Here is a 15,647-nt window from a genome sequence, read left to right on the forward strand (position 1 = left end):
TAATGTTAATTCTGTTAAAAATGAAAAATAATTTCTCTCCTATTTAAACAAAACACAACCGTACAATGTCATTATCAGAGCCCAGCATATGACAGTGACTAGCCTGCTGACAATGCCACCTGTGCTGAGATGAAACTGAGAATGTCTGATTTGAAATGTTATTGTAAGGTTGAAGTCTTCATGCCTCAGTAATATCCTACTCACACATACACAAACTGGAGTTACGATGGAATTGTCTGATGGACTTTTGTAGCAACCTACACCCATGTCTGTAAATCTCCAATTGCATCAGTCGTCTTTGTGGGTGAGACACTGGAAAATTGGCCTGTTGGCTTTGGCACTCTCCAGAACAGCTGTGTTACCAGCATAAACTTGAATTACCAGTTGCTAGATCCTAGATTCTCACTAGTGAGATGCCTCCATCTATACTTAACCCTCTATGCGGCCTGAATTCATATAAAATACGTATCATTTTTACATGATCAAATTAAAAAATGAATGTTATTAAAGTGTATCTACACCTTCAGCCTAAAGAAATATTGAAAATATATCCATTCTTGCCACTCTCCTTCTGCTTAAAGAAGAACCCCGGGCAGAATAAAACTTTACCCTTGCAGTGGGGCTACCCCCGGCCTGCAAGGGTTAAGTGCAGGGTCTAAAATAACAAAGATATACTTACCAGTGCCCGCAGCCTCTCTCCCAATACAGCCCAGCAGTCTAAGGATACGTGAGTCATCACGTATAATACAGGCCATTAGACGTGAGGATACTTGGGGACACTCCATCACATGGAATGTAGGGGGGAGAGGCTGTAAGGACCGGTCTAGCAGCCAGGTGGGAGAGAGGTTCAGGTGAGTATATCTTTGTTATTATAGACCCTAGACCAGAAGTGGGCAACTCCGGCCCTCCAGCTGTTGTGGAACTACAAGTCCCATGAGACATTGCAAGACTGCCAGTTACAGGCATGACTCTCAAAGGCAGAGGGATGCTGGGATAGGAAGTTAAAACACCGCTGGGGGGGTCGGGTTTTCTCACCCGTGCCCTAGACAAAAAAGAGCACTTAAGGGTTAGGGTTTATTCTGCTGGAGTTCTTCTTAAACATTTTACAATAAAAGGTTGACAATGCTGCCTTTACATGTACTATATGAACCATAGAGTTGTCACCTTTCTATGCAAGCTCCCACAGGGAACTACAAGTGGACAAGTCTAACTTCAAGCATGTCACATCATTGGCCAGCCTTTGCACTGCTCATCACAACATCACTTGGCCTGCCCTACAAATCTCCCCAGCACAGTACAATAGAATTTCCTGTGGCTGCACATGCCCGTCCATGTTTTGATGCAATGAACTAAAGAGTTTAAGTTATTAAATGGTGAATTTAATTATGGATTTAGGGTCAAATATGAGCATAGTTTATATACTGAGGTTTCAGTGCTGCTTTAAAAGTTATCTTTCTATGTAAATCAGCAGCTATATAATTTTTAATAACTAACATGAAATTCAAATGTTGCAATCTTGTAATCATGGAAACAGTGAAATTTCCTCCTCGTGTGATTGGCTCACTGCTTTTCCCAGCAGTTATTCTCTTACTACAATACTGGGGCTAATGATATAAGCAGGAACTCCCAAACATAGCACACAGGAAGTCAATGGCATGGGTATAAGAATGTCCCCAAAAACAGGCAATGTTTTCCCCAGATATTGGAGAAAAATGCAATATCAGATAATTGCTTCCAAACAGAGAGTTTTTTTACTGGTTAAAATATAATATAGCGAATGAAGCACTCCGTGGCAATTGCTACAGGAAGGAAGTTTCTTCTATGTTGCCAAGTATTGTTACAGTACATTTTGTTGTTACTTTTGGTCTGATGCATGTAAAAGCATTCATCAAATATTTTAAATTGCTGTGTTGCGCAAACCTTTATCCTGGACCCTGGAGGCTTTTGGGTGAGATGAAGCCTCCAGTCCTAGGTCCATGTCTCAGCTGTGCACAGGCCTGTGCACATATATAGTATGTGTGCTGACTGAGGCTCAGTGGCTCTCTCTCTCTCTCTCTATCAATGTCTCTGCTATGCGAGATCCTGCTGCTGGGTGAATGGCTGACTACTGACGGAATGCTAAAAAGCACATGTGCTGTTTGTTTTGTGGAACAAAAAGGAGGCACCCTGTTAATCAGGAACTGACACACATTTAAATAGTGGCTTGAAAGTGCAGATAAGTGCAAACATGTAATGGACTTTTACGGGACCAATGAACACAATTGTAGTCCAAACTCTTTTAAAATAGAATCATCATCAGTTTATTTAATCCCAAGTTAAAATAACTTTAAAATGTTAATTATAGCTTTCCAGGAAAATCTATAATTAATATTTTTAAATGATTTTAACTTGGGATTAAATAAACTATGTTAAACTAAAACAGTGGTTCTCAACTCGTGGGTCGCGACCCAAAAGTGGGTCGCGACACCCTCTGCAGTGGGTCGCGGCGTCATGTCTGCATAGACCGGCCTATCTGCATTAGAGAGAACTAGAGTGGGAATTTGTGGTTCAGCCTGTGGAACCTCATAATGTCAAACTGTCCCCTCTCTCCCGGCCTCCCCCGGGCTCTCCGATAAAGTGGTATGGCCCGGGGAGAGAGGGGACTATTTCCTCACTTTCGGGCCGGCGCATTAATATCAACTTTCAGCAAAATATATATTGCTGAATACTGCACAAGTTGTTTTGTGTAATAAATTAAAATGTTTCAGAAATGAAATCATTTTTGGGTCACGCCTTAATGACCAAGGAAACATGTGGGTCCCGAGGTTACACAGGTTGAGAACCACTGAACTAAAATAAACTATTTATTTTAAAGGAGTTTGGACTACAATTGTGTTAATTGGTACCTTAAAAGCCCATTACATTTTTGCACTTACCAGTAATATACAGGGGTGTGATAACTGAGGACTAATGAGTCATTGATGCATTGAAGTAATTGGATGTGCAGATGTTTCCTTTTTTATTCTACAGAATTGCTGTACAAAACCCACCTGCATTGAACTGATTCCAGGGTGTCCATGGTTGTGCATGGTTATTGCTGCCATTACCAGTTGAGCCTGTCTCCCTTGCAATATATACAAATATATGCCATATGCATACTGCTTAAATCACATAATGCATAGTCTGTGGTATCACTTGCAAATAACAGGCTGCCTGTGCCAACAACCATCTGTTGAAGTGTTCTTGTATGAAGATGCAAAAATATGTTCCACGGTATAAATTATAATCTTTATATCTGCAAGATTAAACCTATCCTTTTTATCTTGCACTATTTACTTTTGTTATTGCTGACTGTCTTAATGTTTTCTCTTGGCAGAATTATAGTGCAGAGTCTTAACATTAGGTGTTTGCTGTTGAATGGTGTGAAATTAAATACAATAAACAACATGAATGTCTAGTACGTATTTTTGCCAAGGTTGGTGCATTCTTCAAAATGTGAAAATCTGCATACTAAAGGTTTTATGTAAATGTTTTAGGAAAGCTTCACTAATATATTCCATGTGTGTTACACTTTGTACCTCCCATTTCCATCTGTAACAGCAGAATAGTGGTATGTTTGTCCCTGACCCTTATCTAGTACTGATCAGACCCTAACAAGTAAACAAGTAACCCCAATACTCACCTTAACCATAAAACTTAAATGTATTAAATTACCATGAACACTTAAACTGAAGCACAACACTTACTCTTTAAATTAATGCATTAAAATTCCATCATAAATAAAAAATCGCTATAATCCTCAGAAGCACATTCACCTTTTTTTTCCCTGGAAGTTTCCAAAAACATGTATTCCGAGCCACCAAATGAGAACAAGACACCACACCCCTAAATTTAGAGATACAACAACAAAATACTCAAAACAGGGCTTTTAAGATGTCGCAGGAGTGAAAAGGACACAATTACATTGTAACAAACAAATCACATCTTTATTAAAAGTTATTAGTTAATGACATTTATAATAAAACATATAAGCAAAACCACTGCCGAGATGTAAATACAGCACGACTCCCTGAACATAGTATTTTGCTTAATAACTGGGCACTAAGCCTCCCTGTACCACACAATCACATTCTGCATGTAAACAATTCAACAAAACTTTCAATGATCAATCTCTTCATTGACATAAGCCGATCATGTATTGTTATTGCGATTAACATCCTTGGATCATATATAAATGTGCTGTGGGTCCAGCCTTCTACGCATTTCACCAAAGCTTCTTCATGAAGATAGGAGGTAGCCTATAATATTTACATCGCAAAATTATAATTATTTCTTTACATTTTGAGACATAAATATGCCATACAAATACTCAGAACAAAATAAACACATAAATAAATACTCTTTTCTGAGATTTTGGTGGTAAATAAGTCTACATATCCGGGGGACACCCCCCTCACCATGCCCCGGAAGTCCCCCCATGTAAGCTAAAATGTTTTTCTCTGTATAGTGTGTAGCTGTTTATGGGGCAGCCTTTCTGTTCATTTTATTTGATCTCTGCTTCAAACCATACATTCTGTATTGTAAAGAACATATGACCTAGGTTGCTAGTTATTTATTTGGGGCATGCATGAGTGCAGCCTACCTTGTCAAATACCTTCCTTCCTCTTTGTTCAAGCAATCTTTAGTGAGTGCCTCAGCTCAGTGCTGCATAGTCTTTTCAGCAAAAACATCACCATTGGGTCTTCTTCTTACTGCACATGCGCACCCATTCATTTCTGCAGGTGATAAGTACTCTGCTGGATGGCTGGGGGTCCTAATAAATATGGTTCAACCATAAATACATGTTTGTGCTGGTGATTTATTTGAATAGACACTATTTGATGAACATATTTATTGCTATGTTGTGATTATACAATACATTTGTTGCATGATATACAGTATATGGTTATGCAGGGATAAACATTTGATAAGATCAATGATTTAGAGTAAGCACTGTGTTTTTTGTGAACACCTGTTTATAAGAATCAGTTAGACATGCTTATGGGTTTATCTTTGTAGACCCTGTGAAGCATGGCCGGCCAGAGGAGGGTAGACAACTCAAAGAGAATGGTGGGGAGATATGCCGGGGAGATATGCCTGTCTTGTGTAGGATTATGACTTGTTGTCATTTATGCCATTATTACAGTGTCAGAAATGGTGCATGTATGCTGAACCCTTTTCTTCCCTTTTCTCATTGAGAACGTTTAGCTTTGTTGCATGGAGCTTTTCCAACTAGTCAGGTAATCTCTATTGCAAAAATGGAAATTTCCAATATGTGATGTTCTCACTATTGCTCCCTAGACTATCCTTAAATTGCCTGTCCTTACCTGGGCAACATTGGGCCATTATATCAAGAGTAGTATTGGGCCTTTTATGACCATCTCTAACCCAGGATCTTCCGCAAATTATCCATTCTTTAATGTGTATGTTTTTATTTCAGGATAAGAGGAAGTTGCAAGAAGAAATTGCACAAAGACGCCTTCAAATCGAAGAAGGAAAGTTAAAACTACATCATTTAAAGGTAAAGTTTATTACAATATATCAATGTTTGAAAATAGTTTCTTATTAGCTCCAGAAATGGCTTATTTGTACCATTTTCTTATAAGGTTTTATCTGCTTTTATTCATAAATATTGTGTTATGTGATTTTATTTGCTTTTGTGTATAAATATTATAATTTGCCTTTCTATAATCTCAAACCAGTCTGCCCATTCTCCTCTGACATCAACAAAGCATTTTCGCCCACACGACTGCCACTCACTGGATACTTTCTCTTTTTTGGACCATTCTCTGTAAACCCTAGAGATGGTTGTGTGTGAAAATCCCTGTAGATCAGCAGTTTTTGAACTACTCAGACTAGCCCGTCTGGCACCAACAACCACGTCACGTTCTAAGTCACTTAAATCCCCTTTCTTCCTCATTCTGATGCTAGGTTTGAACTTCAGCAAGTCGTCTTCACCACGTCTAGATGCCTAAATGCATTGAGTTGCTGCCATGTGATTGGCTGATTAGCATTTTGTGTTGCCAAGCAATTGAACAGGTGTACCTAATAAAGTGGCCGAAGAGTGTACATTGGCCTAGCAAAGTATTTCTTTCAATTTTTGCCCAGGCAGTTACAGTCATGTTTCCAAACAGCTGGCTCCAACTCTCTCTGCTTGGCTTCCCTGAACTTTCTGTTGAGTACAAGTTCACAAGGGACACCACAGTCCCAGCAGCTGTCCATCTACCTAGCCTGGAGAAGGGAGGAAAAGGGAATGGATTGCCTTGCCGTGCCTGTGTGTGTGTGGTGTGTGTGTTTGGAGACACACACAGCTTACTAGCACACACAAGGGTGTCTTCATAAGACCCTGCAAGGGAAAGAAGCCACCCTAAAACAGGATATCAGAGACAGCGCTCAGGGGACCAGCTGATTCTGCAGTAAGCTAAAACATTTAGACTTCAGAAAGCAGCATCCTATTATAAATTATTTAATCAGCATTTGAAATAGCTTAAAAGCCTTTGGATTTTAATATCACTTCAAGGATCAGGTATGGTAAAAAGTTGGTTTTAGTAGCCTGCTCTCGGGTATGGCCACCTAAACTTATAGTGCAAGGCTCAGTACTTAGTCAATTGATCTATAATTTTTAATTCTCTTTCTACCCCTTTTACTTTTGTTTCTCTTCTTTGTTCTTGATGGCTTGTCACTGTTAGCGATGATATAAGCACTTGCCGTTAAATATTATCATTACTATGACATATCACTGGAAATGAAATTTCCCAGCGGTTTACAGATACTGGATTTTTGTTGCAATCAGAGGTATCTGGTCAGTGTCAGCACACAGTTTCACATGCTGCTTTCAAGGTTCAAAATTCTTTCACAAAGGTAGATTACCACAATGTGAAGCCTTCACAGAATTATATAACTACACATACCACAGCAGATAGAATTGATTTAGTTCCTTCAGTAGAGCACTGGGAACAATGGAGTGCATGCCATACACTCAGCTGAAAAATAAATACAGAGCGGGCACAGAAAGACATCCATTGTGCAGAAATATGTTTGCTCTGAAACACGTGCATTTGGTAAACAAAATGTGTTGAAATTCCTTTAAACAATGTTCTTTCTAGACTGGAATTACAGCAGCCCAGTACCTTTTATAAGACAGAAAACAAAACACTAACATTTAGCAGCCAATCAGATTTCAGTTGCTAAAATCAGTTTAGAGAAAAATTGTTAGCATGCTGTTTATACAGATATACACTATATTGCTAAAAGTATTGGGACACCCCTCCAAATTATTGGATTCAGGGGTTCCAATCACCTCAATGGCCACAGGTGTATAAAATCAAGCACCTAGGCATGCAGACTGCTTCTACAAACATTTGTGAAAGAATTGGTCACTCTCAGGAGCTCAGTGAATTCAAGCGTGGTACCGTGATAGGTTGCCAACTGTGCAATAAGTCCATCCGGGAAATTTCCTTGCTACTAAATATTCCACGGTCAGCTGTTAGTGGTATTATAACAAAGTGGAAGCAACTGGGAACAACAGCAATTCAGCCACGAAGTGGTAGGCCACATAAAATGACAGCGGGGTCAGTGCATGCTGAAGCGCACAGTGCACAGAAGTCACCAACTGTCAACAGACCTCAAAACTTCGTGTGGCTTTCAGATTGGCACAACAACAATGCATAGAGAGCTTCATGAAATGGGTTTCCATGGCCGAGCTGCTGCATCCAAGCCTTACATCACCAAGTGTAATGCAAAGCGTCAGATGCGGTAGTGTAAAGCACGCCGCCACTGAACTCTAGAGAAGCGGAGATGTGTTCCCTGGAGTGATGAATCACACTCTGTCTGGCAATCCGAATGACATGTCTAGGTTTGGCGGTTGCCAGGAGAATGGTACTTGCCTGACAGCATTGTGCCAAGTGTAAAGTTTGGTGGAGGGGGGATTATGGTGTGGGGTTGTTTTTCAGTGGTTTGGCTTGGCCCCTTAGTTCCAGTGAAGGGATCTCTTAAGGCATCAACATACAAAACACATTTTGGACAATTTCATGCTCACAACTCTGTGGGAACAGTTTGGGGATGGCCCCTTCCTGTTTCAACATGACTACGCACCAGTTCACAAAGCAAGGTCCGTAAAGACATGGATGAGCGCGTTTGGGGTGGAGGAACTTGACTGGCCTGCACAGAGTCCTGACCTCAACCCGATAGAATCCCTTTGGGATAAATTAGAGCGGAGACTACGAGCCAGGCCTTCTCGTCCAACATCAGTACCTGACCTTACAAATGCGCTTCTGGAAGAATGGTCAAACATTCCCATAGACACACTCCTAAACCTTGTGGACGCCTTCCCAGAAGAGTTGAAGCTGTTGTAGCTGCAAAGGGCGGGCCAACTCAATATTGAACCCTACGGACTAAGACTGGGATGCCATTACAGTTCATGTGCGTGTCATGTGTGTGCCCCAATACTTTTGGCAATGTAGTGTAGGTGTGAAGCACTCCTTGTGGCAGGCTGTTTAAGCAGTTCCTGCATTGGGGCCTTTTATACTGTTTTAGTGGTTTCAGGTCTGAAACTTCAGCAGCCAACACACCGGTTCACTTCTCTTTCTAATTTTCCCCATGATTCTCAGCCACATACTTTGTGAGAACCTACACAATTACAAACTCTGTGTAGGGCCCCTCCTATGTACTGTAGTTCCAGGCAGAGTACACATGGGGTCCCTCTAAACCCTGGAAGCCCACGGTACATGGGGTTCCTTCAGGTTGCACGGCACATGAAACAACAGAGCATCCTTGCTGCCACCAAGCAGGTTGACCCTCCTCTACTAGGCCACTACCCAGTTCTTGACCAGAACTGGTTTTAATGTCTCTGCTCACCAGGTATTGGCAACACTATTATCTTCTACAAGAAATAGACCAGTCCAGCATACTCGTTTGCATAAAAAACTTTTACTAGTGATTTGCAAATAATGTACATTCTCAGATAAATGATATGACATCTTTACAGTGCAGAGCACAATGATATCCATAACACAGAACCAAACTTTCGCCACTTAGTCTGTATTCTACGAGAGGTTTCACATTAGCACTAGGAGGAGACTTACAGCACCCACTTACTCACAGTCTCTAGTACATACTACTGGCAGGAAAAGGAATGACTCAGTTTTTCCTCTTTCCCTTTTAAGTCTAAGATGACTTACGGTCTAAAAGGTATTCATCCTTCCACAAAAACAGATCTCTCTTCTCTGGTCTCGATGACTCCCCCTTACCCCTCCCACAGTCTGATTTTATACCCCTGTTTAAGCTAGGTTGAGGGACAGAAAGGGACCCTTTGTAAACCTTGGGTGGGCTACTAAATACAAGGGACCTCCACTCCTTTACAGGTGCAATTGTGATTGTAGTGTCTTCTATATATTGTAAAGCGCTGCGCAAACTGTTGGCGCTATAAAAAATCCTGTATAATAATAACCACCTTCTTATATATTATGCTGTTATTTGTGGTTCTGCCACATGGTGGTAGAGTCAGTTGAAATGCTTGTATAATGTTCTCCTTAGTGGAATTACATAGCTGTGATGCAGTGACGTGCGGTACCTCTTGCTCCAGGTGAGGCATTCCCCAGCCCCCTGCCGGGGGAAGCCTCATCCCCTGTCGACCGAAGCTCTGCCCCCACTGGCCGAAGCTCCGCCCCGCCTGACGAAGCCGCGTCCCGAACCCCCAAGCTAGTGTAAAGGAGGAAGGGAGGAGACAGGAAGGAGCCTCCCTGTCCCTCACTTGGTCCTCACTGCCGAGGCGCTCTGTCCATGACAGGTTACACAGCGGGGAGTATTTCCCTGCTGTGTAACCTGTTAGATGCTGATCTGAATGGAGAAGATGCTGTCAGCTTCAGACCTGAAGCTGACAGCTTTTTCCTCCATAATTCTAGGTAAAGCTCTGCCTCACCTGCCTCCCCTGACCACACGTCCCTGCTGTGATGTAATTTCCTATCTCTGTGTCCCTATTGTTTTCCACCAATAAGGCTTAGCCATGTGTCAATCCCAATCTTGACTGGTAAGAGTCATATCTGCTGCAGCTTTCCAACAAAGATGAATTTTTATTAAGGTGGCCATTAAGCAAATAAATGTTGCCTGATTTGTCCGTTTTTACCCCAATGGGTGGCAATACCATCTCTTGGAACAAGCACATACCACTGTCCAACCTTTGTCTGGTGAAATTATTTTTTGGGCAAGTTTGGAAACCTTATTACTTACTCCTCTGACTCCTCCCTTCTACCTTCTCTTTGCTCCTCCCTCTTCCACACATATAAATATGAATGCTTAGCAACCTAAGTGTTCATATTTATGTCAACGTTGTGTCAAATAATACTATTAACTAAAAGTCAGAACATGCCTGCATATCCAAAAGTTATATGAGAGTTCTGTGGCCAGCTTAAGTTGTTAAAAGATTGCACATTGCCCTTTCCATCAAATTTGACGTGAAAAATTCCCAGTTAAAGTGTTAATTTCTGTCTGAATCTCCACTGGGGAGATTTTCCTTCACTTCCTATCTTGATAACCACTGTCTGGAAGTAAGGGTGAGCTCTCCATGGGGGACACAGTGGCTCTAACCCTACCCTAACACTAATAAAAGTGTTATTGTTATATGTGTCCCTACTGGATTGATTTCCCTTTACTTCCTGCCTCATGACAACCATCACTGGGACAGGAAGTGAAGGAAATCTATATAGATAGCAGCAAAAACCTGACACACTATTCATCCTAAATGCTACATTAACTGCACTACATTAAGACACAGGACTGTATCGTTACCTGTCATTTACACTGTATTACTTTTGAAATTTCTAGCCAAAGCATTTGATTTAAAGCATGGTTTTGCCATAATGCAGTTATAAAATAAAGCTCCCAGCATATCTACCAGCCAGATTGTCCCTTAGCAGTCTTAGGACCAACGCTTGCCCAAAACAATTATTATACTTAGGATGGCCATTTTGATTTTTTTTCTGTTTGGTAGGAAATTCTCCCACCTTTAGCTTCTCAAAGGCCATTGAGTTAAATATGATCCATTCCTGATACAAAATTATAGGTACTCCTGATCTCCCTCATGTGTCCTAAAACCTAGGCAGTCTACGTCTAATAAATGAACTCCCATGACTCAAAAGGGAAGTAAAGCCAAAATAATTGAGATTATAATTCCGCGCTATGGGGAGAGACACTGGCAAGATAAAGATAATTAAAGTGTACTGCGCTAATAAATCTCTCTAAAAGATAAGAACACAAATTATTCTTAGATATTTATTAGCACAGTTCAATTTAATTATCTTTATCAAAGCCAAAATAATGGTTTAGCTTTACTTCTCTTTTAAGATGAAGTCAGACAACATAGACAACTCTTGAAACTCCACTGCAGCAACAATAGCAGCAGAGCTTGGTCAGGAATACGTTCCAAGCCTGCCCATTAGCCATTGAAGGAGTAAAAGAACATTGATCAGGTAATTCCTCTGCTCACTCTGCTTTTTCTTGCTGTTAGCACATATGTACTACAACAGAACCTGATTGAATGCTAGTGCTGGACCTCCCCCTCCCAGTCTCAGTGGTGCTGCACAAGGGATTACAGGAGACTAGTATGACAAATTCAGCTAATTACACTAACTACATTTCCAAATAGATCCAATGATTTCTAAAAGAAATATAAAACTGTATTATATATTGTTTTACATTTCTAGCATTTCAGCTTTTATCTGACCTTCACAAAGCTAAATAAAGTCTAACAAAGCTCTCCATGACAACACAAGGGTTGCCCTGGTTGTTTTTAAGTAAAAAGTCACTTGTAAAATTTGAATTAATTTATAGTTGCTGTGCAATGGTGGGCACAAACAGTGGGCTACTGTGCAGCACTGGCTGAGTCAGCAGAGCAGCCGCCTACATGCCTGATATGTACATAACTCTTTGCCTACCCTAATGGCCCAAAGGAAAAAAAAAGATGTTTAATATAGGTTTTAGAGCCAGAGAAACTCTGAAACAACTTTTTGTTGTATCTACTTCACATATAGTTATTATAATACATAGAAAAATGTGTTTTTCATTCAATTTCTAGAAAAAAACGATGCGGGAAAAATGGCTGCTGGATGGAATAAATACGATGAGTCCAGAGGAACAGCAGGACATGCTGAGACAAAACCAAGAAGACCAGAATCAGATGAAAGTCCTGGAACATATTATTGGCAGGTTTGTAATTATTATTATTATTATACAGGATTTATATAGCGCCAACAGTTTGTGCAGCGCTTTACAATACAAGGGAGGCATTACAATCACAATACAAATCAAGACAAAATGGTAGTAATGAAGCAATAGTTTCCTTGTTGATGCAAGCATGCCATGTTTTGTTTTGGTCAGGGATGGTTAAAAGGACACTACTAACAAAAATACAACGTTGTGCGCTTAATTGGTATTACGACTGCTTTTTTCACATGAGCATGTGAGTTTCAAAAATTGCCTATAGTGATATAAATCGACATTCACATGTGGTAGATGTTAATAGCCCTTCACTATCATTTTATGGTGCTGCTATTTACAATAGAGTTTTTGTACATTGAGGAACATTGCATTAGGTAGGCCGTGCATTTTAAATGGGTTTTCAACACATCTCGACACACAACAAAATAGGTCCTGCATTGTTTTTCCAGTGCACTGCAATACACAAAACATATGCTTCTGTGTGTTGAGGTGCACTCTATCGCAGGTGTGTTTCAGTGTAGAAGTGCATTAGGGTGCAATTAACTCTGAATGGCACGCCATATCTAAAGTGCATTACAGTGCTACGTGTAAAGCACATTATAACGCATGTCATGGAGTGCATTATAATGTGTGTTATGGTTTGAACAAGCCCTTACAGTAAGATGACCCTGCAGTTACATTGCTCAGATTATGTGTTATTTGGTTCAAAAAGGATATAGCTAAGACCGAGCATAAAAAAAATGCCTAGATACAACAGTTCTGTACTTTACTAAAAAAAACAACATATTGCCCAATTTGTTGTTGATTAAAAGGTTTAAAAATGATTTGTGACAAATATGAGGATAGTCTGAGCCTTTGCAGATTAAACTAGCTGTAGTAAAGTTGAGAGGCAAAGTTGCTGGAAATGGTCCCCCGGCTTCAAGAAAATAAACGCTTGGAAAATGCCTATTTTACATACTTTAGTCATGAATTTGATGCAATCAAAGAGTTATTACAATTTCCAAATCTTCATGAAAGGACTCTATAGTGTCCAAGGTAATAGCCGATGCTGCACAACCAAATGACCAATCCACACAATGGTTTTATTTTCTGCTGCAGTGCAAACAAAAGTACTTAGGTAAGTACACCAGACAACAGTTTCAAGCATCCCTGCTCTTGAACCTGATAATTGGTGGGGACATCTGAAACTGTTCACCATACTTTTTTTTTAAATTGTTTTTATTAAGTTTCATATAAAACAAACAGTAGAGAACAGACAATTATCACCTGAGTTCCAACACTCAGGGGCACATCATACATATGTTCAACCAACACCTTATAACATACCCTCTCACCCCAATGTGTGGGCTGTTCACCATACTTACCCATGTACCTTTATTTGCACTGCAGCATAAAATAAATCCAAGGTATAGCACAGTAGCTTAGTGGTTAGCATTAGCACTCTTGCCTTTTTGTACTAGTGTCCTTGGTTTGATTCCCAACCAGGAAACAACGTGCTGTTCTCCCTGTGCTTGTGTGGATTTCCTCCCTCACTCCAGAGACATGCTAGTAGAATTATTGCCTCTAAATCGGCCCTAGAATGTCTATGTACACATATGAAGTAGGGACCTTAGACTGTGCTCCTTGAGGGCAGGGACTGATGTGAATGTACAATAAGTAAAGTACTGCTATATAAATACCTATTATAATAATAATTGTGTGTGTTTACCATTTGGTTGTGTAGCATCCCTTCTTTGGATACTATTTCTTCTTCAAAAGCGTTTGCAGCCCCTTTAATGCTTTGCACCCACTACACATCCATCACTGTCCTAGCACACATCTACAGTTTGCTTTAAAGAAGGTAGATCCCCTTTGACACAATTACACAGATCTTGTGTGTAGCACCAGTAGCACCATTGAGCTTTAAATAGAAGCAATTACTTAGGACAATGCTTTAATTGCTAATATGTGCTAAGAAGATTTCTTAGCTTGGTTCTGCTTCATCTGATTAGGATACTCCTTTATACCAGTTAAGGTCATGCCCCTTCTTTGTTTCTCACCTGATTCCAGCTTTTCTTGTTGTAGTTAAGGTGGCCATACATGTCTTGATTTTCTCTTGTTCAGCCCATGGACTGAATGAGAGAAAATCAATAAATTCCCCCCTCCACGCTGTTAGGAATCTCCACTGCCGGCTGTTGTATTCAGGCAGCCGCAACAATGGCAGCTTCCTGACTACCCAAACTGTGATTGCATCCGACAGAATACAGTCATTGTTGAGCCAAGAATTTTCCGCCATCAGTCGATTTTCAAATTGACTTTTGTCAAGCCAGGAGGTTATGACAGGGCCACCCACTGCTCACATATAGGCTGATTCAGCAGGATGTCACAGCAGGAGTATCGAAGAGAGGAGGCTTCGGGGGACTAGTCCCATGAGATGAGAAACCTGCAGGCGCGAGGGATAAGTAAGTGAAAAGTGCTTTTCCTTGGTACTGTAGGCAAAACAAGCCTTTGACCCTTGCAGCCCCTGGGGGAAGAAGGGGTTGACTTCAAGAGTATCCTTGTCAGCTCCTTGGAGTTCACCTTTAAAGAGACACTAAACTCAGGAGTTAAAGCCTTAACTATTAACAAAAATGTATCTAATTAGTGTATCATTCAGCTGTAGGCTGAATTAGTGCTGACACTGTCATTCCTTCTGGAGGGTGGCTACTTTTGTTCCCCATGGTCCCTGTGCGTGTTGTAAAGTAGCCACTGCTCCAAGCTCGCTCCTGTGATGGACTACCATGTCATATTTAGTTTACTAATTTGTATGGAGATTGTAGTCCATCACAGGAGTGAGCTTGGAGCGGTGGCTACTTTGCAACACACACAGGGACCATGGGGAACAAAAGTAGCCTCCCTCCAGAAGGAAGGACAGTGTCAGCAACAATTCAGAGATGATTTGAGGATCTACAGTTGAGTGATATACAAATAAGATACATTGTTGTTAATAGTTGGGGTACTTTAATTAATTTTTAAAGTTTAAATCCGGATCTTAGTGTAGATTTTTCTGTTAAATGCTATCAAAGTTCTGCTACAGCTGCCAAAAACTGTGTTTAAAAGAAACCTTGCATGCAAAGTCTATTGTATTCAGTCAGTCAGACATGACCAGTAGACTTGACAAATAAATATTCAAATAAGAGAGAAGATAAGTATCTTCAGCAATCTATATTTCTATAGCCAGTATACAGAGAGACAAGTGTGATAAAAGTCAGAAATCAAGGCAGAGTCTCATAGTTACATAGTAGGTGAGGTTGAATAGAGACACAGGTTTATCCGATTCAACCTGTATGATGTGTGTGTGTATAATGTTCGGAATTTCAATAACCCTGTATGCTTTGTGAACTGAGGAACTCATCCTAATGTTTTTTTGGAGCACCCGCTGATACAACTATCTGTGG

The 15,647-nt window shown here is 40.5% G+C and overlaps 1 protein-coding gene across 2 annotated transcripts in view; it reads left to right on the top strand.

Annotated features, from left to right (window-relative positions):
• PALMD (palmdelphin) overlaps positions 1-15,647 on the top strand; it is a 52,621-nt gene that overhangs the window by 13,808 nt on the left and 23,166 nt on the right. For both annotated transcript variants that reach the window (XM_018572639.1, XM_018572640.1), the window contains exons 2-3: positions 5,459-5,539; positions 12,089-12,219. In XM_018572639.1, the coding sequence (XP_018428141.1) occupies positions 5,459-5,539; positions 12,089-12,219 (212 nt within the window). The remainder of the gene's footprint in view (positions 1-5,458; positions 5,540-12,088; positions 12,220-15,647) is intronic.

This window comes from Nanorana parkeri, unplaced genomic scaffold (genome assembly GCF_000935625.1).
Source record: "Nanorana parkeri isolate BGI_ZX_2015 unplaced genomic scaffold, ASM93562v1 scaffold2091, whole genome shotgun sequence".
Classification (NCBI taxonomy): Eukaryota; Metazoa; Chordata; class Amphibia; order Anura; family Dicroglossidae; genus Nanorana; species Nanorana parkeri.